This window comes from Puntigrus tetrazona, chromosome 6 (genome assembly GCF_018831695.1).
Source record: "Puntigrus tetrazona isolate hp1 chromosome 6, ASM1883169v1, whole genome shotgun sequence".
In the NCBI taxonomy this organism is placed as follows: Eukaryota; Metazoa; Chordata; class Actinopteri; order Cypriniformes; family Cyprinidae; genus Puntigrus; species Puntigrus tetrazona.
The window spans coordinates 6,525,447-6,549,572 of NC_056704.1; the positions used below are offsets into that span (position 1 = coordinate 6,525,447).

Sequence of the window (24,126 nt, forward strand, 5' to 3'; positions counted from 1 at the left end):
AAGAAACCTGCTCGATAACTTGAGATGCTAGAAATGTTTAAATGTTCATGTATATCGTGCTTGATTCTTCAACATGTTTTCTAGGTAATTAGATTTTTTGTAAAAAACCCACAGGTGAATTAGTGGACAGGCCAAACGCAAAACTAAAAGATGAGGAGTAAAGGGTGAAGCTTCATTATTAAATGCTAGGCTACGAAGTAAACTCCACTATCTGCCCCAGCGAAGAAATAAGAGCAAATAAAAATGGACAAAATAACATATATTTGATGGAGCATTAAGGTCCATGACGGTAAATATATATTGTAGTTTATAAAAACTACAAAAATCAGGTTATTTGTAGGCTATATGTATTTGCTCCCAAAGATGTCAGTATACTACACGTTCAGTGCATAAATTGCTGTTATCTTCTATGAGGTTTTTTTGGATTGAGAATTATATTTATTGGATTTGATGGTAAAATTATATCTCATATTATGGACCCATATGCAAGAAAACAAAATAGGTGTCACTTTTGGTATACTGCATATTTGTTTCCACCTGCAGACATTTTTCATGATGAAAAATCATAGTCTTTAATCGTATCTTTTTAATCCACCCTTCACTGTTTCCTGTGGCCAAGCTAATTCAGTTAAAATTCTTACTTTTAGTTTAAAAGTCCCGCCACAAGCACACACCTCAACATCTAATCGAGTGCAATCATATATTCCTGCACGGACTCTTAGATCTAGCAACGATAACTTGCTTTGTGTGCCTAAGTATAAACTTCCTATCATGGGTGGTAGGGTTTTCTGTATAATAAGCCGCCCCACAATTCTCTCCAGAGCTTTAAGTCTTAAATCTGACCTTTGTTCTTTGAGTAACTCATTTACCTCCCAGGGTTTCTGTTTTCCCACGTTTGTTTGTGCTTTACGTGACATGATGTTCATCATCTGATTTCATGACCTCCTTGTTAGTAATCATCTGTAGTCATTTATTGTAAACCTGTTTGTCTGAATGTCATCTATGATTGTCTGGTGCATAATTGTGTGTAGCGTTCTTGGTTTCTTGAGAGGCACTATAAAAATAATTATTTATTGTTAGAAGTCTCTCTAACATGTTACATGGAAACTTGCCTTTAGTATTTTTATTTGGTGTCTACGTGACACAAGAGGGCAGCAGAAGCTCATCAAGGGAGCAATGAGATCAGGGATCGTCTCCACTTTTTGCACCAGGAGTTTCAAAAAAGCACTAGTTGTGCCATTATGAGCATTAATAATATTTCTAGTCCATTTTAAAACAACCATAAAAAACCCCCTACTATTATGCAATGCATTACTATTCATCAATGCATTTTAGATCCCAACATGCAAAGAAACAGGAACAGACAAGAGATACGCAACAGACGTCATTGGTATTATATTCTCTCTTTAATGGCATCAGATATTGATGACGGCATATTAATACAGCAGAACTCTGTTCTAGACAGACGTAATATATCTAAGAGGGCATCATAAAAGATATAAGGTCATTACCATAAAAAGAAATAAATACAAATCAAGACCACTCCAAAAAATTTGTGAGCATATCTCTCTTAAATAACAGTGTATAAACGTACAATAATTGAAACAACATCGGTGTCAGGAAACGAGAAATGACGACAGTGGTATGCACGACAAAATAACGTTTGCACAACTGTAACAGATTCACGCATCAGTCATTTTCACAAGTGCTTAGCACTGTATTGTACCGTCTCCACGTATCGATATTCCATTTCTGAACGTACCTTTTTATTAAAACGAGTACAGCACAAAACAACAGCATCATCTACGAGTCATCGCTGCCAGCTGAACACAGTGATACACTGATCTCACATCGCCGGTCCACAGAAGAAACGTGCCAGAAGTGCATTCTTTTTACTCGAAGAGGACATTGTTTTCATAAAGGACCACCTCAAAAATAAAAGCAACTGAGAGGATGGACCATGCATGATCAGTCTGAATGTATGAGGTTTAAAAAAAGAAAATGAATTAAACCTAAAAAAAAAAAAAAAGGCCTGGTTTGTTTCCCAACAGTTATTCTGCTGGCCTCAATGTACACACGCACACACACGGCGGGGAATAAGTAAGAAGAGTCATGTGACCACGCTAAGCCATGGCATTGATTACTGTAATGCTGAAGTAGGTGTTGCTTAAACTAAACACACTACAGTTTGCTATTGATAATCAAGGATACAACATGAATACAGCATAAACGTCTATGCATTATAAAGGGCCTGGATTCTGATATAAATCACTACACCCTTCACCGTGCACTACAGAGAGCCATAATACAGCATTGTGTGTATGTGCGGTGATGCTCAGCCTACGAAAAAGAAACGATCAAGTATGTAGTCTTTTGCTACGAATACAAATCAATGCAGTTCACTTCAAACTCACTTGAAATGTAAATGTTCGGTAACTATCAGTGCAAATTGAAACAGCCTATGCATTGAGCCGGATTTACTGCAGCTAAGCTGGAGTTTCTAATGTGCATGACGCGCGTCACATCATAAATTAACGATACTGCTGCATTACAGCGAGACGAGAGTCGTCTCGTCAAGTATCCACTTTTCCGAAAGTGCCATCGGGAGGTCTGTAATGTTTAGGAAAGGCCTTCAGCTGCAGACAGTTAAAGGCATACTTGCGACATCCAACGTTCTTCGTGGTATTCTCGCGGCGGCAGCCCTCACTGGTAGGGGAAAGGGGCGGGATTGAGTGTGTGAAAACAAGTAGAAAACAAACAGAACATGAAGCCATGTTTAGAAAAATCACAAGCAAATATTAGCACGGCCACAAAAATGGCAGCAGACGTCTCAGCAAGTGTCACGAGCATGGAGTATCATGGGGGAAACACATAATGAGGGTGGCCGAAGCGAATGAACAAAGCGTGTCACAAAAGTTGAAAATGCTAATGGTTTTTTTTTTTTTTTTTTTAGGCAGCATACAGGCAAAAATTTACAGAAATGAAAATACATTTTTGAGAGCGGCAGGCTACAATTATTAGGGTATAGCAAATAATTACATTTGATCAGGCCAACTATTGCACACGCCCCTCTTATGGGGATTCAAAAAATTCTCTTTTACAACCGCACTTAGAATTTTATACAAATAAATATATTCTTAAAAAGAAAGTGCTTACACATAAATATCTTATTCACATAAAGAAATTCGTATAAACTTCAGTGAGTCAAGTGTTGTGATAAATGTAAATTATATCAGCGTGGTTTGGTACAAAAGGAGAAACCGTACAGAATGTTCATGCTGCTTCATACAGAGAAAGAGGATTGGCACCAGAGGCTATCAAGCTCTATAAAAAAAGCACTATAAAAGTAGTTGATATGACTGAGATTAACAGAACGATATTTAAGTTATTAAGCAATGAAAAATCGTTTTACTTTTTTTTTTTTTTTTTACTGAAAAGAGCAGCTTGGACAGTCTACTAAATATCTCCTTTTAAATTTCACTGCAGAAAGAAACATACAAAAGGTATGTAAATGAACACAGACTTTTTGCATTAATTGACCACTTAATGTTATTCTAGTGAATTCTGAAATCAAAATTTGCCAGAGCTTTTTGATTTTGTGACTAAAAAGAGCATGACGCTCAATTCACATGCTTTAGTAAAATGAGGTAGAGCTAAAGACTTAAAAACAAAAAAGACAAAAAAAACATCATCATTCAAGCAAATCTAACGAGTTCACAAAACTATTCCCTAACCCAAGATACTTATTTATTTCCCAAAACATTCAAAAAGGTAGTCCATCAGTTCAAATCTCCTAAACTATAGCTGCAAAATTGATCAGAAAATATTATGGCCGCCACGATTAATCAAGAAAAACATCTAGTACAGCATTCTATTTATAATGATAATTATTTTCAGTTGAACACGTATGTTGTGCAAATCGGTAATTTTTTGCGTCATAACCTGCAGATGTGTTTTAATGTAAATTTCATCAATTAAATTCTTAAATAAGATTACAAGATCGTGGGAAATAGTCAACAATTTTATAATCATGCAGCCCTACCTAAAAACAATGATCAAATGTAAAAATCAAACTTAAGAGTCCAATTAAATCTAACGCTGTTATTCAACCAAACCTTGGTCAGTCTCTGTTCCTATCTAATCTACCAGCAAAACCTTCCTCCAACTTAACTGTCTAAGACCTAACCATACTCAGAAAACGGCTCGAAACATCATCCAACATGATTTGAAACGAACAGGGAAAAATCTGGAAGTCATCTCCGACATTTTTAAACAAACAAAGCAAAAATAGACTCACAGAGCCACACCGCCATTATAAACGAACCCCTTCAGCATCTCGGGTGGAGATATTTTAGGACGGCCAATTTCTTTAGTGGGTCAGATGAAATGCACACTTTTCTGAAGCCTGGTGAAGGTTCCTTTTCTTTGCTTTCTTTCTTTTAAATATAAAGTTCTTGCAAAGGGCAGCTCTTTAGAGCTTGTAAGCTCAAGCAGTGCTGACTTGTAAACAGCAGATGTACTGGCCGTGGCACGTGGCCAGACAAATTTTACGAAGCACAGAGAGGCCGTTTCTAGTTTGGCACAATTAAAAGGGAAGCACGATTAAACCGAGTTCTGTAAAATTCTCTCATGGTAAACCTTTACATACAAAATATATATATATATATTTACATACAAAGAAGGGAAGAAATCTGATGATTTGCAGCCTGCATGTTAGAAAACAATGTGATTAGTTTTGGTAAAACAATATACAATCTATTCATCATTACTGCATAAGTGTCTTTACTTAAAGCAACATATGGATGCTTGCTGTTATTTAATCAGATACATTTTAAGAGACCGTTCCAGATTTTACTTACACCATCCAGCACGTCTCAATTTGAGAAAAGAAACAGTACTACACTTACAATGGAAGTGCACGTTTTAGTTTTTTATTCCAAAATTGAACTTCAGTTCATTGAAAGGTAAATAAGGTTGTTTGTTTTTACAAATTGAGAGACGAGAACATTGCCGAACCTGGAACATTCCTTCACACGAAAAAAAAAAATTGCCATGTACCTCCCGCCAGCCGACGGCGTACACATCCTTAAAGATGTTAAACAAAATCAACCCTCAAGTGCATATTTAGATTTCCCTGACTGAACATACAATCTTATTTCTTATTAAATTTAATGGGCTCATTGGAAAGGCTGCAAACGGGTTACTGCAGACCAATCTTGGTGAAAGAGCAACATGTGTTCTTCCTGCCAAACGTGGGAAGACATGGACACGCTTGATACCCTAAAGTGCAATACATTTTTAAAGCAAGTGCGATGAGAGGTGAGATTGGCTTTGGCCAGGCCTTATCTTTGCATTTGGATAGAAACACATGGAAGACGCAACAGAATCGACCACAAAATCACCGGGAAATTCTACGATACTGTTACAGAATAACAATATCTCATTATAGAGTGCAGCAGTCGGGTTCCGGAGGTAAAGATCTGGTCATTTTCTCCATAGGGAATGATTTAGAAATCTGTAAAGACAGTACCACTGTGAACTGAGATCAAATGGCATATGCTTTGCATGATTGTGTAAAGAAAACTCCATGAATTAGAGATCGACGTGAACAAACCGCAACAAAATCGTTGCCCAATCCAATAAATCACTGCAAATGATAGAACCGATTTGCTATGCTCTCAAAATACTACAACATTTTTTTTTTTTTGCAATAAGCTTAAATAGTTTCTATAGATATAATAATTAACTTTCAACCGTTCTTCCTCCACTGTTGCTAATTTGATTGTCAATTGCAATGCTTCATGGGATTGTAGTTCTTTTCCTCACTAAAACGATTCAGAATGCATCTGTCCTTATTTATATATTAAGTTTATGATGTTTTGATTTGCCTTGTAGCTGCGTGGTTTGTTACATGGCTTATAATACAGTTTTCCTAATGGAAATCCCTATGGAAAAAAAAAAAAAAATGTTTGGAAAAAATAAAAACGTCCGGAACAAACACCCGCCAAAAAGTGTGCGGGCACTAATGCACTCTATTATATACATATTGAATTGACCACTAGCACAAATATGTATGTGCCTAAAAAATATTTTGTTATAATAACACAAATAAAACAGTTCAACATTATAAGAATAAATAGCATTGAATAAATAAATGTTAAATCTAATATATATATATATATATATATATATATATATATATATATATATATATATATATATATATATATATATATATATATATATATATTTCAATATTTCAATGAATCCTCTAAAATAATCTCATATTTGCTATGACAAGTTATTATACAAATTTTTTTTTCTGAGAGAGAGAGAGAGAGAGAGAGAGAGAGAGAGAGAGAGAGAGAGAGAGAGAGAGAGAGAGAGAGAGAGAGAGAGAGAGAGAGAGAGAGAGAGAGAGAGAGAGAAAGAGAGAGAGAGAGAGAGAGAGAGAGAGAGAGAGAGAGAGAGAGAGAGAGAGAGAGAGAGAGTAAGGCAGAAATGAACACCAAGACCTTTAGATTGGCTGTTAGAGAGAAGAGCTGAATCAACCAGAAATAGTTCAGCATTGTCTGCACCTCATCCAGAGGAGGAAGAAACAAAAGAGCAGAGAAAGGAAATGCTGAGATAGCCGTAGCGAGGAAAAGAGAGAAAGGAAAAGGGGTTTCAGGCTCAGCTGCAGCGGAGTTTGGCCAGCAGGTAGGCTATGCTGAGAAACACCCAGACGATGAGCAGGTTTGGGCTCAGGGCCAGAAGGGGCAGAGAGTAGAGCAGACTGGGATCCAGCCTGAAGTCACGTATGGGCAATAAACCGCTCAGGTTCTTCTGAGTTACCCCCTCCCTGGTCCCAATGCTGCAGAGAGGGGCAGGGACGGAGGGAGGGACGAGGGAGCGGCAGCAAGGGCCAGAGAGGAGGAACAGAATGGGGCGACATGCACAGGACGTAGTAACGTGACCGTCGGGGTGGTCCCAACATTAACATAAAGGTAAAACGAAAACAAACAATAAAATGCAGATACGAGGAAAAGGTGTCGAGTCGAATCCATCCGTCACATGAGGATGCGAACAAAAAAAGTAAACCCAAAAGACGTAAAACAGACAACGTAAATTAGGAAAAGAAATACAGACACAGAGAAGGGAAGGAGAGAGAATAAAGAAAGAGAAAATTAAGAGTGATGTTCTGCATCTCTGCCGTTTAAAGTAAAGAAAGTTATAGAGATGGGTTCTCCATGTTGGCCAGAAGGGGGCGTATGTCAGGCTGCTGCTGCTGCTGCCATGCAAATCAAAGCGTGCTGCGTCCTCCCAGCATGCAACAGGCCTACAGAGCTATCATAACAAACCAACTGTGAACATAAAAACAATATTGTGTAGAATGTCTCTGCATCCGTCTGTTTTGTATCCAGGAGAGTACATTTTTAGGTGTAGACAAACCGCTGGCTTTCTTTGATATTATTCATTTTAAGCCTCACACGCACACAGGGGACGGCAGCACAGCACAGTGACGGATCATGCACGGTGCATTGTGGGTAAAACTTTACCATCCAATTTATTAACCTGGGTTAATGAATTAGATACTGAGCTAACAATGAAGAACGTTTTACAGCATTTATCCTTACCTACTTCAGGGTTATTTTAAGGTTTTTAATTTATAAATTCAATATCCTTTACTTTGTTTGAATACTTTATCACATTTATACAAATCAAAATGTATCAGTATAGACTAAGAGAATGTTGACCCTAAACTTTTGAATTTTATTCTCACCAAAGCTGCATTTATGTGAAAAAACATACAATAAAACAGTTATATTATGAAATAGTATTACAACTTTTTAAGTATCTTTTTAATAAATGTATTTTCAGCATCCACTACTCCAGTCTTCAGAGTCAAGTTATCCTTTATAAATCATTTAAATGTTCTGATTTGGCTTTACTGTCACTTTTAAATCAACTGAATGTGTCCTTGCTTAGTAAAAGCAATAAAAAGGACATCCTACTAACCAAACAGTGGTGTATGTGGAAGTTAACAGCTAGTTACATAGAAGAATATATGCTGTAAACTGCATTGCTAGTTCATGACACCCAATGCATTAACAAATCTACATGAATTAAATCTCACTCAATAAAACGGCAACAAAAACTCAACTTGTCTCTGTCATCAGCTTCAACAGGACAGATATCACAGATTTTTATGTACAAATGTAACTACATATATTTGTTTAGATCTATCCTTAGATTGCACAGGAGACAAGAGGAGACAATTATGTGACAAAAGTGATCGTTTCATACCCTTATTTATAATAAGCACAGAACATCTGGCAAGCGCACAGCCAAACAAATCAGCAGATTCAAAGTTTCAGCTATTTCCTCACACTCTACAGGTGCATTTATTCGTTTTTTACGCCTCTCGTAGAGCGTGGAGAGAAGGGAGAAAAGATGGAAGGGTGGAGTGACAAGAAACAAACACCCTGAACGAGTGAGTAAATATAAAAGTAAACGAACATATTAGGCCACATAAGCCACGGAGCAATAAAAAAGACAGAAAAGTGTTACTGAAAGCCAAAAGCAATGAGGAATGATGCACTGGAGGGGATCCTTCAGAGAGACAGAAGAAAAGAGAGGCACATCCCCAAAGCGTGCGATGCTCATGGAATGAAGTGCAGGCAGTGCTTCGGGGGTCTTACCTGCGCATGCAGTCGAGGGCCTGGGTGAAGACCTGCGGAGCCATGCCATGCTCGTGCTGCAGGATCAGGCACTGCTCCAAAGTCACTGACATAGCGGTTCGGTCCTTGGCGCTTTTACAGCTGGTAAAACGTACTCCATTTAGTCGCCGGCAAATCTGAGTCAAGGGGTTACAAATATCGTGTTACAGCGTGTTCACATTTATTCCAGTTCAGCATTCAAGCATATTTTGGAAAGGCAACAGAACCGTTTAAATGCCTCAAAGATGCTCTCGGCTTGCGCTATGCTGAACTAATAAAACAACTTGTACTTCATGTTCATGCTCTTAAGGGTGCGCCAATGAATGCAGTGGTTCTTTTGACTTGAAGGGCCCTCATGATTCAAAAGAATATTTAATAAAATTGGCGTAATTATGGTAATAGTCAAACTTTTTATTAGTAGACACTGGGGAGCGTTGATGTATTATATTAAAGACCACCCAACATTCTCATTCTGTATATTATTTATTAAAAATGTTATTAGGAAAAGAATAAAGAAACATGATTTTAGTTAGAATCCTAATATTTTGTTATTTCCAGTATTTTTGATTCATTTTACAATCCAAGTCTCCTTTTGTGGGCCACTTGGAAGTTTTCTCAGGCCCCATCTGGTTGAGAACCAATTATTTTACACTTAGTATATTTCTGATGAAGATCCAGCTTGCTTAAAAATTCACTGTAATAGCCAATTATAAAATCTTTGGAGATGTGTGCTGACTTTTATCTATTTTCGTGATCAACCTTTGTCGAGCACTCTACTTCACTCTACTTCAGACATGAAAACTGTGGGTGGTTATAGTTTTTAATGAGAATACTTTTAAAACGAAAACAATGGCCAACGGGTTCGAGCAATTATTAGTATGTAAATTAGTAGCAGATGAACTGTTACCTCTGCGGCCTGCCACAAAATGTCTACATTTTTATTTTTCCTAGCGTGAACATTTTGACCAAGGAACCGCAACAGCTCCGGGAGACACGTCTGACTACGAGAGCGAGGAAGACCTGAGAAAAAACACAAAATTAAAACCAGAGTGACTTGTATAATTCAGATATGTTTTTAGCGATGTAGAGATGAAAGAAAAAAAACGTAAGATAAGAGCGATGACTTACAGTCGTCAGGTAAAACCTCTTTAAACTGCTGGTAGTAAGAGCTGAGACGTGCCAGGCTCTCCACGTTGATGAGCTCCTGAAGCGACGTGTCTCCAAACCTACGACACAAACATTTTCATTTTCCCTTTAGACGTCTTCAATATGAACGAGCGTATACCAAACCGAAAAAGACATCAGATAAATCAAACAATTATGATCTAATGTTATTTGTTGATGTTACGCAAGCGCTCTTGAGAGGTGTTTTACATAATCAAGACTCACTTCTCGGCGAGCGTTTGCTGCTCGTTGATGCCCACGTTGAACAGCACCGGCTGTACCCGCAGCAGCATGCCGTTCTGGATCTCCCTCGGCAACGCATCAAACATGCTTCCCGGGAGAGGGATGCGAACGTTGAACCCGTCTCTATTTCCGGTGATCACTGGCAGCATGTCGGGGGAAGAGGTAGAGATGGCCTGCGTCACCTTGAACGTCACGTTTCGAAGATCCATTATTCCTATGCTCATGTCCTCTAACATGGCTAACTCCTCACCTGTGAAACACACATGAAGCAAAACCACTGTACCCAGTGTGACGCGTTTCTAAACGGAGCTTATATAACACAAGTGATTCAGCGGTCACCGTGTAGCCAGGTTTAAAGTATTAGCATGCTGTATGTGTGGAAGTGTGTGTTTACCGTAGGTACTTAATAGGCACTCGAACTGAGCGAGCAGACCGATGGTGTAAAGCTGTCTCAGGAAACCGTCGTCACGGAGACAGTTTCTCAGTTTTATGATGAAGCCACAAATTAGTGCGGTGAGCTTAAGAGAGGCAAAAAGATATTTGTTAGAAAATGACAGAGAAAAACAGTAATAGTTCACTCAAATACATTACATCTCAAACACAAATGAAGCTGTGATGTCGGTCTCTCCACTGAAAACTTTGAAATGTTACTAAATACATTGTAAAATATATCCATATCAATGAAGCAGTCTTCTCAACTGACATGATTACTTTATTTGATGAATATGAAATAATGTGTTTTCTGCATAAGCATTGATTAGTGCACATACATTGAGCATGAGGAGTATCAAATGAGGTTTGTTCTTATATATCTTCTTCAAATAGTTGTATCTTGTAAAATATTGTAGCATCTGTTTCACAAAAACTGACCCTTATGACTGATTTTGTGGTCCAGGGTCACATTTGTGTTTTGAAGATGAACCAAAGCCTTCTAAGCTTGGTCTCAACATCATGTCTTTCCATTATTTTTAATGGTGAGCTATTCCTTTAAGGTTATGGAGGAGATCACTAATGTGCGTGTTTGGGAACTAACCGTCTGGCAGAAGACCACGTCTCGGCGGTACTGCAGATTGAGGTCCATTGTGATGGTGGGTGCGCTGTCTTGCATGAGCAAGAAAACCATTGACTTCTTGGCTTTGTCGCTCATCATGGCCACACACTCTGTTAGGGTCGTCAAGAGGGGATACAGAGCCTCGCTCCACTCACCTGATACACACAAAGAATCTGTTGCTAATACCTTTATTGAACATCACATATTTATGCGTTTTTAATTTCCCTTTTTTCACTAAATTCTTGTTTCACTTTAAAGACCACACGAAATCAAAACGCGAGGTTTGTTGCTATTAGCCTGTTTATTAGTGCACAGATTAAAATGTTGTCATCATTTATTCACCCTCATGTAGCATTATTAGTCTTCCTATCTTTGCAGCACAAATGCAGATATTTTTAAATGATTCATGTCATTTCATTGAAAGTCCATTCCTCTCAACTTATTTTAACTTCATTAAATACGTTGTAAAAGTAATCCGTATGAAGCAGTTTGTCAACAGTCAACTAAAACTCAAATGCTTGTTTGTTTGAAGAACCAATAAGGTTTGACAGTCAACTGAAGACAAACGAAAAAAGGCTCAAAGGGTGAGTAAACCGCATTTGCATCTTTATGTATTTATATAATTTATGTTTATTGGCCAAAAAAACGCTATAAAGATATATGCCTATACATTTTCCAATCCAGAATACACTTAAAAACTTGATGAGAATTTTATTACTACAACTGGCAATTGAATTAGATTTTATTAGCATACTATAATTTGTAGTATATTTTAAGCTACTGGTTGTTTTAAAAAGGGACAAACTCTTCGATATTTCATGCCCTGACTTCCTGTTTTAATTAAAAAAAAAGTTAAACAAGCCAATTCACAGTAAATGTGGGCAGACAGATTTCAGAAAAGAGTAGCAATGACAAGTTTAACACAATTAACAAGGATGAATAACAACAACAACAGATGTGACATAGAAGTAAACACTAATTCAGCGAAAGCGCATAAGCTCAAGGGAGGGGAAGGGGCTCCTACCTGGGTAACTCTCCTCTCCACCGCTGCTGCTGCCATCTAGAGGATGGAGGTGCAACATGCAACAGTTAACTTAGCGAGTGCAACTAGCTTAGCGCACGCAGCTCACATAGACCAATGCAAGACAGAAACATTAAAACGCAGATTAAACAACTACTGTTTTTCCACTCAAATGCAGAGTGGAACGCTGTAAAGGTCTGACCTGATGCAATATGTAAGTAAGTAATATTCACAGCTGCCTGACAAGCTAATGATTTCATAGTCATTATATAATGGACAAGACTACTGTAAATCACAGCATGCTGGCACTGCCAAGTGACTAACTGGCACAGACAGCCAGCACCAGACAGACAGCCTGTGAGCCTGTTAGCCGGCCAGCCAATCAAACGAGAGCGCCCGGTCACATGTTCACAGTAGGCAAATATGCTGGGTCAAACAACAGAATGTTCCAGAAACATGTTCCAGAGACATGGCACATCAACAGAGAGTCACACAGAGTCAACACACATTCATTAACATAAACTGTGGAATTCACTTGGATGTCAGTTTTTCCATACATTTGTATTGCTTTGTTTTGGCAAGAAGTAAACAAACATACACAGACCACTAGAGTTTTCAAATCAGACACAAATGCATAACGATGTACCATACACACCTAGGTAAAGAACAGAGATGATTAGGTGGATTGGAAACGACGGGAGACCAATTTAAAGCCACAAACAGTCTAGTAAAAAATAATATAAATGCTAGTTGCTATGGCAGCATGCAAAGCTGTTTGAACACGAACAGGTGACAGGGTTTGTGAAAAACAGACTTAAAGTGTAATAACTAGAAAAGAAAGAAGAGACGGGTATGTACATGTGTTACAGTGGACAAGCAGCAGGGAATGGGAGTGCAGAAAAATATAACGTTTGAAATAGATTAGACTCTGCCAACTAGACCCGATGCTGTTCTTAAAAATATAACGGGAGAGAGAGAGACAGAGAGAGGTGTGAACAAGACAGTGAAAGGCACCTACAGGCATGCTTTTCTGCATTAACAGGGCATGCAGGGTTCAGATCGGGTGGTGAAGATGAAGGTGATGATGGTGAAGGTGACTGTTGTTGTGGTTCAGGGCCCGAGGAACGTTCCTTCATGCAGTCAGGGTTGATCCAGAAGGCTTTTGTTTTCCTATTACCTTTCTTACTGGTGCCACTTTGCTGGTCAGCCTGGAACATGTCCTCACTGCTGCTGCTGTGCAGACGGTCTCTCTGCAGAAGTTTGTCCACTCGCTGGATGATACACTCCAGACTTTTGTCAACATTCCCCCACACCTTTTCCTGCGATGAAGAATAACATTTCACTACATGGCTATTTTTACCGTATGATTGAGCAAATAAAAGCTTACGACTTAAGACTTAACTTTTGAACTGTATTATATAAAAGTGTCAAGACTAACGGATCTAAAATATTTGAATTCATATCTCCAAACTGCTGTCTGAGAATGTAAAATATTATAAATCTCAACTACTGCCTTTAAAATAAATTCACATCAGAACAGTTGTGCGTCTGTGAGCGACATTTGCATTCGTGAATGAAGCCGCGTTGTGAACAAATCTGCTGAGAATGATTCAATTACATTAATAAAACCACTTGCTTGATTCTTGAATGAAGCAGTCTTTTTGAACAAATCAAATGGTTCCACGACTTCCTTGCATATTTCATAATAATTAATAATTAAATATTTCATATTTAAAATCATAATTTCTTTCTATGCTTAAACCGTTTTACTGAAAGCATTAATCCCAAAGCATTATTTATGCATTTATAATTGTTTTAAATGTATTCATGTCACCCATTTTTATTTAGACGTGCTTAACAAAGTTAATATTCCCCTTCCTTACCTTAAATATTCCAAAGTATTCAAAATAAGCATTCCAAAAATTAAGTATTTAAAATTAAGTAATCTGACAAAATGCATTACATGTATTTTGTAATCTGTAACAAAATACATTTTAAAAAGTAAGCGTCGCAGCCCTGCGTATTTATATTTCTATACATATTATAATACACAATATACACGCATAAAAATGTACACAAAAACCTTTATTTTGAATGCGATTAATCGCGATTAGTCGTTGCCCAGCATTACAATACACTTGTTGTTAACAGGCCTCTAAATCTTTCTTACCCACTCTTCCTCATGCCAATCAACTTGGAGGGATGAACGACTGTTTCTGCCACTCCATTTGGCTAGTAGTGTGTCCTGATCATTCCTCAGCACCACCTGCTCCGAGTCAGCAGATGGTGAGTTTTTAGAGGCGATGTACTCAGGTCTAGCTGCGTTCAGGGCCTGCACTGCAGATGCCAGCAGTTTACAGTCACACACCATCACCAGCTGCCGTGTCTGAAAGTGAGAGAGAAAAAGGGGCTATAGTGTCACCCTCAGATCCCACTGGGTGCAAGTTAGAAAAATGTAATGTATTAATTTGTATCCTTGAGCGCACAAGCACACACCTTATCCGCTAGAATGGCCAGGGTTCTCTCCATGCCGTTAGCGGAGCGTTCTTTAGCGGCGCGGGACAGGCGCTCAGCATAGTAGCTGACCTGAGTCTTGAGCGTGTTGATATGGGAGATGATCTCTTTGGCACGGATAATATCCTGAGGGATGTAGACGATGGACTGGGAGCTGGACAGAGCACTGCTGCTAGACCAGAGAGAGCTCGGTTACTTAAACACGCCATACAAGCAATAATGGCACATGCACCTGAATACATTAGTGCACTGTAACGGACAGATAATGATGGTGCATTTCATTCAGACAGTGATGCTCCAGAGACTTTGACAAGCACCAAACACTTCAGGTCCTCAATCTTGATTTTTCAGAGCAAATAGAACAAAGTGCTCAGAGATGAACGAACAGGGTCATTTGTGCTGCAGGAGAATTGTGCCACGAGTCCTTTAAAAGGCAGATCTGTTTCACTAAGTGCTTCTATACAATACAAAGGTGCAATGGAGTGTGTTTGTGCATCTTCGATGAACAGACAGTATAATTTCAGCAAACACATGGCTGAGTGAACCTGTAAAGAACCAGGTCAAAATTCACCCGTTTTAAATGTGATATGCAAGACGCTGCATTTTGCATGAAGAAAATTATGTTTATTTTTAGGGTCCATTAATTTTAGATATTTTCTCTGCAAAAAACGAATGTGTTTTAATTATTGATTACTATTAACGGTCTTACAGAGATGATTAAAGATCATAAAATAGTTACTACATTATTTAAATTGTAAAATAAAGTGTTGCTAATTAAATAAAATGAGAATTAGATTTTTCTAAATTACATGAATGAAAAGCTTGAAAATTGTAACAATAGAAAAAAAAAGAAACTTAAAGAAAGAAAGAAAAGAGAATGAAAGTAACCCTAAAACATGTGCATAATTGTCTTTATGCATAATATACATTTTATGGACTAAATACTGTGCAACACAGACATTTATAGTTTCTCCCAATTATTGCAGTACAACAGCCTACAAATTCAAGGTTATAAACAACAACAAAAAATTTAACGAGAAGCAAAGAAATATGTTTGTGTGCTCAGCAAAAGACAGTTATATGGCTCTTTATACAAACACTCCTATTACTCTTTCGTAGAGACAACAGAAAAGGGATGATGGAATCACAGAATAATGAAAATCATTCTTTTTCAAAACGTAGTGAGGCAGTGTAGGCATCATATGCACTCATCCGGTGCAAAGCCTGTTTCAGAACATAGACAATCTAATTATGTTGCCTCCAAATGTTACGACAACATTGAAGACAACCCCGAAATGCATTAAATAAGCTCTGGTTAGAATGCTGCAGCTCACTAGGCTTTAAATCAGAGACGTCATGCAGTAAATAGCACAAAAAACAAACAAACAAAAAAATAAGTTCAAACTAACTCACCATTCCTCCTCATAAATGCTGATTAGAAAGCAAAAATGCAATTAAAACGTATGAAAAATAAACTAAGAGTGTATCTTAAAAAGGAAACTACTCCTGATGTAACACTAGCAAACCAACACATAACCAAAAGCAGCCCAGAAGGTGACAAACACTAATGATAGCAATGATATTGAAAGTAGAATATACATTCTACATTATTAATAGGCAAAATGTACAGTACAATTATAAAAACAGTAGCTAGAAAGCTAGCTAGAAAGCTGGTAGTGTGTTATTGAATGTTTTGTGAAAGTTTTATCCTTAATGAATGAATTCATACACATTTCTTTCCTGTGAACATATTACAGCAAAAAGGAAACCGATCAAATTTACTTAAGCGAAAGTACCAGACAGCCGTTTTACAAAACAGATCTAAACTGCCATCTGTGTTCTTTGGTCAGTACCACAAACTTAAGCCACATGATAGCTTTTCTTTCATGCATACACATGTGCAGTTTGCTCAGTTCATATGCTGCATATTTTCAAAATTTTTCAAAAGTTTCGCACATGACTTACACTTTTTTTGCCTCCTCAAATTTCTGCAATAGTTTCCGCAAACCACCGTGTTTGAAACCCTGGCAGTGAGCTGCTGGGGCCCCGATCGTTACCACATCATAGGTGTGATCTACATACATAAAACACACATATTCATGTCACAATGTGAACAATTAAGTTCTTAATATGTAATTATTGTAACCATTTAAAAATAATTGAATGATAGCGACCCCAGACATGCATCTCATCCTACTTTGGACCTCAATGCTTTTAAAACTGCTAAATGAGCTTAAAAATAAGAAAAGAGTTGCAGATATAAAGCTGAGATATATAAACCTATAATAGGATGTATAAAGTCACAGTATAAAGTCAGGAAATATAAAGTAGCAATCCAAGACATACATTTGTAAAACAAAAAACAAAGTTTTGGTGATAATTTGAAATAAGTTACAATTACAGGGGGGAAAAGTCCCAAGAAGTCACATTGTGAATAATGAGGTCACTGATGACACTTGGCTAGAAACACGTGCTCTAGCAGTTGCAACTTGTTTCACAAACCCTCCACCATCCCCAGCTCCACCTGTATAGATCTGACACAGGGAAATGCCATCTTATATATGGGGATTGTTTTATATAAATGTTATTTGTGCAGTAGCAGACCTGTTACTGCCTGCTGGGATTGACTCAGTAAAAAGCACACACAGCAAAGTGACTAACAAGAATATAAAGCAGTGACAAAACCATTTCAAACAGAGGGAAATAACAAAAAGGGGAATAGGATAACTAATGAAATAAAAACACAGAATGAATGAAAGATCTCTAACCACAGCCAGACTCATCCTGAACCCTCATTCTCTGCACATGAAGGTTGGTAGGCATGAATTCCAATTTCCTCTCTGCTTTCAGATTACTGGCTTTAAATGATGGACCTGTAAGACACAGAGAGACATGGAGAGAGAAAGAAATCTCTTGATACCACTATCATTCAAACAGGGTAGACATGTCTACCATTTTTAGTCTTTCAGGTCACTGGAGAATCTTTCATAGGTTTCTGGGTCATCTGAATGTATTTTTTCTGCCGGTTTAATCCTATACATTTCTAAAAATCAACATTTAAAACTTTGCTGAAAAATATGTTATATCTAATAAATCGATTCTGTTGTCTAATTGACAATCTATACTTGTATACATGGTACTCAAGTCTTATTGTGGTGAAATCTTAACTGATTATTGGACTGAAGCAACTTATTTGTCCAAAAATGTGTTTGTAACAAATGAGATTGTGTTGGTTACTTGTCTAATCTTTGTTCCTTAAAGGAGGAAACGGAGATGTTACATCATTGACTGACGTCATGGGGTACCAACTGGCAACATAGGTGAGTACATAAGGGTATATAAGATGGTGGCGTGCAACCACTCATTCAGATTTATGCTGAGAAGCTGAGTCACATCCAGACAATTCAGTGCAGTTCAAGATTGCTGTTGAAATGTATACCACGTGGCTTACTTCCCTAAACCAGTCTTTCATCCACTAACATTACCAGCATATTGAGCAAAGTGAATCTCAAGACTGCCCATTAGTCCCTGAACTCTGCCTTTTTAATGCCAGCTGGAGAATGGATGTTGGTTGAAGTCCGAGCAATGAATCAGAATATAAACAAACCTGAAGAGCAGAATAATGGGATTCGTTGAAGTACTGATATGAAAGACAAACAATCAGGAGAGCGGAGTGACTGGAATGCGAGGCAAGCAACAAGCAGAAGTGGCGAGGAATGAATAGAACCACTAATAACCTGAAATAATAGAGCAGAGAGCGAAGCACAAAACAATACAATAACATTCTGTAACGTAACATCTCCGTTCCCTCCTTCAGGGAGCAAGGGTTACACAAGTAACAAAGATCGGTCCCAATGGAAAACGCCACAACCTGAACTGTGTTACAAATGCTGACAAGCAAGTGTGTCAAGACAAAAATGAAGGCTCAATACGTAACCATCCCAATGCCCTTGGAGAGAAGAACACCAATTAGGGAGGATGAGTTGTTGTAAAAGCATGTCGGACCAGCACATGCTTGACTTGCAGTAGAGTTCAAAACCGGCGAAGAGCAAACAGTACTGCCAGCAACTGATTTGCCGTTAGCACCAGATTCTTGCGAGTGAGCTAATATAAGCCAGTCATCCAGCCAGCCTTCTCCCAAACCAGGGCCAGGGCACCCTTCGCTACATTGGTAAAGACACAGGGAGACAGGGAAAGCCCAAAGGGAAGGTCCTTGAAACCATACGCAGGATGCGTTTCTCCATTAGAAGAAGGGATCGATTCAGGACTTGCAAATCCAGGATTGCCCGTAACACACTGTTCTTCCTGGGTACAGTTAAAAAGAGTCTAAAATCCCACTTTCTTCTCAGTTTGAAGGAAAGGCTCTATTGCGCCCTTCGTCAATAGGACCTCAATCTCAGCATGCAGAGATATGGAAAATTGCTCTTATTAAATGGGTGGGGTGACAGAGGTGGAAAGAGTTCTCGGCCCTCCCCTGAGGGTGGGGAGAGCAGATGTCAGTATCTCCAGAAGAACAATGTTTTTCATCTATGGGCAGCCCATAGAGTGAAGTCATTTACTGTGCGTAGTTCCTGAATCATCCTTGGGTCAGAACAACCTCTTGTGCAGCTTTTTGAGTGCCTTGGCTTGGCATCACCTCTCAGGAGCTCCACGAGGGGCAACGCTGGGAGGGATCGGAAGTCCGTGTGGACTGGACCGGCGGAACATTCCTGACCGTGAACCTCGGTCTCCCTCTCCAACCCGACAAACTGGGTTGGGTAGCAGGCGAGGTTAGCCTTACAATAAGAGCCATGACATTAGTGATGCAATAGACATGCGCTCGCAGTGTGGGCATGAATCATCTACAAAAGCCGTCTCAGCATGTTTATGGCCCAGGCACATGAGACGGCGATCGCTTCCATCTTCGGATGCAAGGAAACTACCGCACCCTCAAGTACACTCTCAACAACCGTGCAGCTGTAGAAAGGGGAAGGACAGCGGCACACAATGTGCAAGCCTCGGGTGATCTCACTGCTGAATTGCAAATGAAGATCACAACTGAAAATCTCCTGCAGTTCAATGTTTCTTCTTTGTTGCAGCTCCAGAAGCGACTGGCTCAGAAGCAGAAAGCTGAAGTGGTTGCATGCGGCCAACTTAAACACCCCTATGTATAGGAGAGTGGCAAATTCCACTCTGCAAGTTTCAATGGCCTTTTCTTCTAAGCTAAAAGGTGATTGGATTCCCAGGTGGGACCCCATTACGTCAGCAATAATAAATATGTTATATAATATATGTTTTGAATCTGAAAAGTAATCTGCTATACTGCTAGTATAGTATATTGATTTACAAGCTATCACAATTTCATCTTACATTTTAGCCATATTAATATCAGCATCTGCACCAAATACATGAGCCAAAAAACTGAGGAAAAAAAAAAGGTTAAAAAAAATGCATGAATGTAAATATGACTTGATGCATTTCATCTTGCATGGAATTTCACTAATGCGAGTCCTGATAATCATGTTATTCGATTTCAAGTTATGATTTAAGAATTATTTTATTATAGACCTAGAAATAGTGAATTTTTTTTTTTTTAAATATTCAAATGCATTTACCAATTTTATATAAAATTTTGAATCCTAGTTTTCTCTCAAATCTTTGGATCCTATTCAACGATCACGTGTTCCTTTTGCACGTTTTAAACGTGTATAGAACGTATATAACAGATTTGATAGATCAGAAATGAAGTGTGTAACAACAGGAAAAACTCCCGTTTGCAACCTCCAAATGGAGACTCACCTTTGTAGTCGTGCAGGTCTGTGAGTGTATCCTGATAGGTCTGAAGGATGCTCTGGTACTGCGTCACGATTTGCCGCCTAAGATTCTCCCAACATGGTGATAACTCCCCTAACTCCTCCAGCTCAGATACTCTACGAACATCAAAACATACAATCATGTTAAGGAATGCTCTATATATATACTCATGCCACCAAAATGGTCATCGTGTGCATGTATACGTCTTTAGATTATGATGAACACCTGGAGGAATCCTCTTCCAGTAAGAGTTTGACGAACTGTCGTGGGATGTTAAGTGACAGGACACTCTCAGCCATCTGTTCCAGGATACGTAAATGATTCCCATCAGTGGTTGGAAAACGGTACATACGGGACATGGTGCCACCAAACACTGAGACACAGAAATAAAATTAAACCATAAAGAGAAATCAATTGTGCCAGGCTGTAGCATTAAAACTGTATTTGCGTGCATTTATGATATTATGACTAGGTCCTGGATTTCACTTCTGTCAATAAAAATGGAATTTAGCTCGGGAAAAGCATTATTACAACAATAAAACATAATTATCATTCATTATTCTTAGTTCCAGCCATGTTTTTGTCAATATTTCCCCAAGAAGACATTAAGCAACATGTATCAAGTTAGTATAATGCTTTCCAAGACTGAGGAAGCATATTTATACTGTATATATTACTCATCATAACTGTTCAAAAGTGTAGGATATATTTTATATACAGTAAATATTGAAAACGCCACTTATCGTAATATTTTTTTATGTTACAGATACATTTATACATTTTAACTGGTGTCATATTGAGCCTAAAGTTTCAATTATTAGCCATCAGTTGCTGAGTCCCAGCCATTTAAAAGCTCATACAATCATTTTAGAAAGAGCTGTCCACTGAACAAATTCATTGGAAAGGGAGTGCTTTTTTTTCCAAAGCAAGCAGCCCTTATAATGCTCCTCAATACTCCCTGTGAAGTCCTAGCTGAAGCCAAAATGATGTTTAGAGCACGAAATCAATGCCACACACATTTGCCCATACACTGCATTTCCATCACAACGAATAAGTCTTACGGTGTGAAAAATAAGCCATTCTTCTAGAGGATGACATTTTTACCAGATCGTAGAAAAGAGTCTTTCCACAGAGAGGCGTATTTCGCTCGGACACCCACAGATTCTGTCAGACTCTCATCCACGGGGAGGACAGTCTGCAGCAACGGCACACAATAGAGCAAAAACATGTCAGAATGAGTAAAAAGGTAGTGAACAAACATGCTGTTAGTTGGGTCACCGGGGCATGGTAGGCTCACCCTGCCATTGATGGTGTCTTGTAGTTGTTTGATTGGTGTATGCTGTTCTCTCTTCTCCTCTAGCTGCCAAGCAATGACTGTAATACTACCCACATGCTTGTTTTCTGCTGACCTGAGGAAAGGGAACAACAGATGTCAATATGCTCAAACTGCATACGCCTGCATCCTTTTCAGCAATAAACCACTTCTAGGCACTCATCTAGGAATTGTCATAACTGGTGGATCACCTGAGAGGCAAGTTTAGTCTGTGGTTCTTTTCCAGCAGAAGATCCTTTACTGGAAACATCGCTGAGCCCAGAAGGTACATCTAAAAATTGTGAAAAACAAAAGATAAAGACAAAATAGCAGAATCAGAGCCGTTCTTCTCAATTGTTGTGCGTGGTGTGCATCTCACCGTTCCTTGTGAGCGATCTTTTACATCATACACGGAGAGCTTGACCTGTGTGTGCTGGTTAATGTGGGAGTCTTGGAAAAAAGCCACACTGCTGAGAAACATGGGATTACTTGTACCCTGCAAAACAGAGGTCAAACCATTTGTTTTTCTATTAGTCATTCACTCCACATTGTTCCATAAATGACAGAAAAAAACCTGATCACAAGTTACTAAACACTAGGGCTGGACAAAATAAATAATAAATAATAATTATGTGATTATCGTGTCCTTCATTTCATCTTGATGCTTCTTCTACAGCCCATGGCAAAAGAAACCATGTTTTACCCGAGTTTGTAGCCCAAAATAAATATTAGACTCTGCTCTTAATAAAAAAGTAAAAATAATAAGTTAACAAAAATAAAAACACATGAATTGACTAGAATTTTTATGGTAAATAATTTTTCTGCAGTAATAATTTTATTATTATTACTACTAGTAGTAATGGTATCACTTAAGCAATACATTATACCAAATTCTTATTTTGTCAAGTTGCTGTGGAAACCTTAGATTTCTTATTGTATTTGATTTGTTGACCGTTTTCTCAAAAGAAAATGTTAAAATGCTCATGAAGTGACTCCTATAGCAGTTCTAGAGATTAAGTTTGTGTGTTCATGTTGTCATATATCGAGGCGGCAGAGGCTGAAAACACTGCGAGCATCATGTGTGCTTCAGTTTGATGCAGAAACGCGATTTTGTTTACTACAAACATATGCATTTACATTCATATTTATATTTAAATAGTATTTTTGCGACTTAATATTCACAGAAACCATACGCCATTTATATTTATTGGGGTCATATGATGCAATTCAAAATCTTCCATTGAGAGTGTTACAAGCTAAAGAAGATCCGTTTCAAAGACTAAAGTCTCAATATTCTTTATAAGATATTCTTTTATAAAAGACTGTATAAAAGACTTGTACAGCCCCCTCCCCTTAAAAGGGCTTGTTTAAACACACCCCCACTTTGTGACATCACAGACTGGGGGCGTGTTTTCATGTGGGTGTCATTGTGAAACTACTTTCTTTGTGGTTAAGTTGTATTGTATCTACAACATCTACATTTACAGAGGATTATTTCCTGAACCTGGGAGCAGCCTATGCTGGCAGTACACAGAGGTTATGGGGCAATTCTAACTGTGCAAGGACAGTCTGGCGCTTCTGACTCCCAACTTTTAAGTAAGTAAGTTACATTTTCTAATTAAAATAATCTGCAACTGTTGTCGTTTGTTGTTTCTCCAAATGCAGACATGGTGAGATACTACATAACGGGTAATAAGACAGTACTAAGTCATGATAATCAGTAATTATGTCTCCTCTAGATGCATCGAATGCCTCATTTGTAATATGCTTTACTGTTTAGGTGTCATAGTGCCAGCATCATATTATGATAAGGGGCGTAACATTTCCACCAAACGTTTGGGGTATTCGGCCAATCACATCCCACAGGATAGCTGGCAAATCAGAGCACACCTCATTTTTATGAAAAAGTATAACTGGCATCTGTTGACCGATTATAGACAGCTGTTAAAATTGTAATAAGATGCCACAGGCTTACATCTTTAACTATATTGCTAAACAAATGATACATTCATATAAATAAAGTATTCATGAACTTAAATGGGTACCTGCATAATTTATAGCATTAGAAAAGAGTGCCATAACAGAAATACACCCCAATGAATTAAATTGCATTCAAGAATTGCTCACCTCAATGATCTCTGTCTGTGCATGTTTGGTCCAGAAAGCCTGAGGGGGTGTGGTACAGCTCACAGCAACAAAACTATTGGGTTTTCGGTCCAAAGACGGTGTGGTCAGCTCACTACAGACTATACAATCACATTCACTTTCAGGGTCAAGACAGAGTGAAGATTTTCCACAAGAAGCGTTGTATATATCAATGAGCTACGGT

At 38.3% G+C, this 24,126-nt stretch overlaps 1 protein-coding gene across 11 annotated transcripts in view; it reads right to left on the bottom strand.

Moving 5' to 3' along the window:
• Positions 1-1,387: 1,387 nt before the first annotated feature.
• The window catches only part of inpp4ab (inositol polyphosphate-4-phosphatase type I Ab), a 35,957-nt gene continuing 13,218 nt past the window's right edge, over positions 1,388-24,126 (bottom strand). The window contains exons 4-24 of one of the 11 annotated variants that reach the window (XM_043242995.1): positions 23,925-24,043; positions 22,177-22,293; positions 22,010-22,089; positions 21,783-21,894; positions 21,590-21,680; positions 20,711-20,858; positions 20,471-20,601; positions 17,461-17,565; positions 16,658-16,766; positions 16,106-16,123; positions 14,675-14,861; positions 14,349-14,564; positions 13,197-13,497; positions 12,182-12,217; positions 11,140-11,312; positions 10,501-10,624; positions 10,089-10,356; positions 9,828-9,925; positions 9,607-9,719; positions 8,682-8,836; positions 1,388-2,706 (exon numbers count right to left, since the gene is read on the bottom strand). In XM_043242995.1, the coding sequence (XP_043098930.1) occupies positions 2,574-2,706; positions 8,682-8,836; positions 9,607-9,719; positions 9,828-9,925; positions 10,089-10,356; positions 10,501-10,624; positions 11,140-11,312; positions 12,182-12,217; positions 13,197-13,497; positions 14,349-14,564; positions 14,675-14,861; positions 16,106-16,123; positions 16,658-16,766; positions 17,461-17,565; positions 20,471-20,601; positions 20,711-20,858; positions 21,590-21,680; positions 21,783-21,894; positions 22,010-22,089; positions 22,177-22,293; positions 23,925-24,043 (2,834 nt within the window). In that variant the 3' untranslated portion in view covers positions 1,388-2,573. Of the gene's footprint in view, positions 2,707-6,409; positions 6,854-8,681; positions 8,837-9,606; positions 9,720-9,827; positions 9,926-10,088; positions 10,357-10,500; positions 10,625-11,139; positions 11,313-12,181; positions 12,218-13,196; positions 13,498-14,348; positions 14,565-14,674; positions 14,865-16,105; positions 16,124-16,657; positions 16,767-17,460; positions 17,566-20,470; positions 20,602-20,710; positions 20,859-21,589; positions 21,681-21,782; positions 21,895-22,009; positions 22,090-22,176; positions 22,294-23,924; positions 24,044-24,126 lie in introns of those variants that run through there. The other 10 variants (XM_043242994.1, XM_043242989.1, XM_043242996.1 and 7 more) reach the window with 10 other exon arrangements.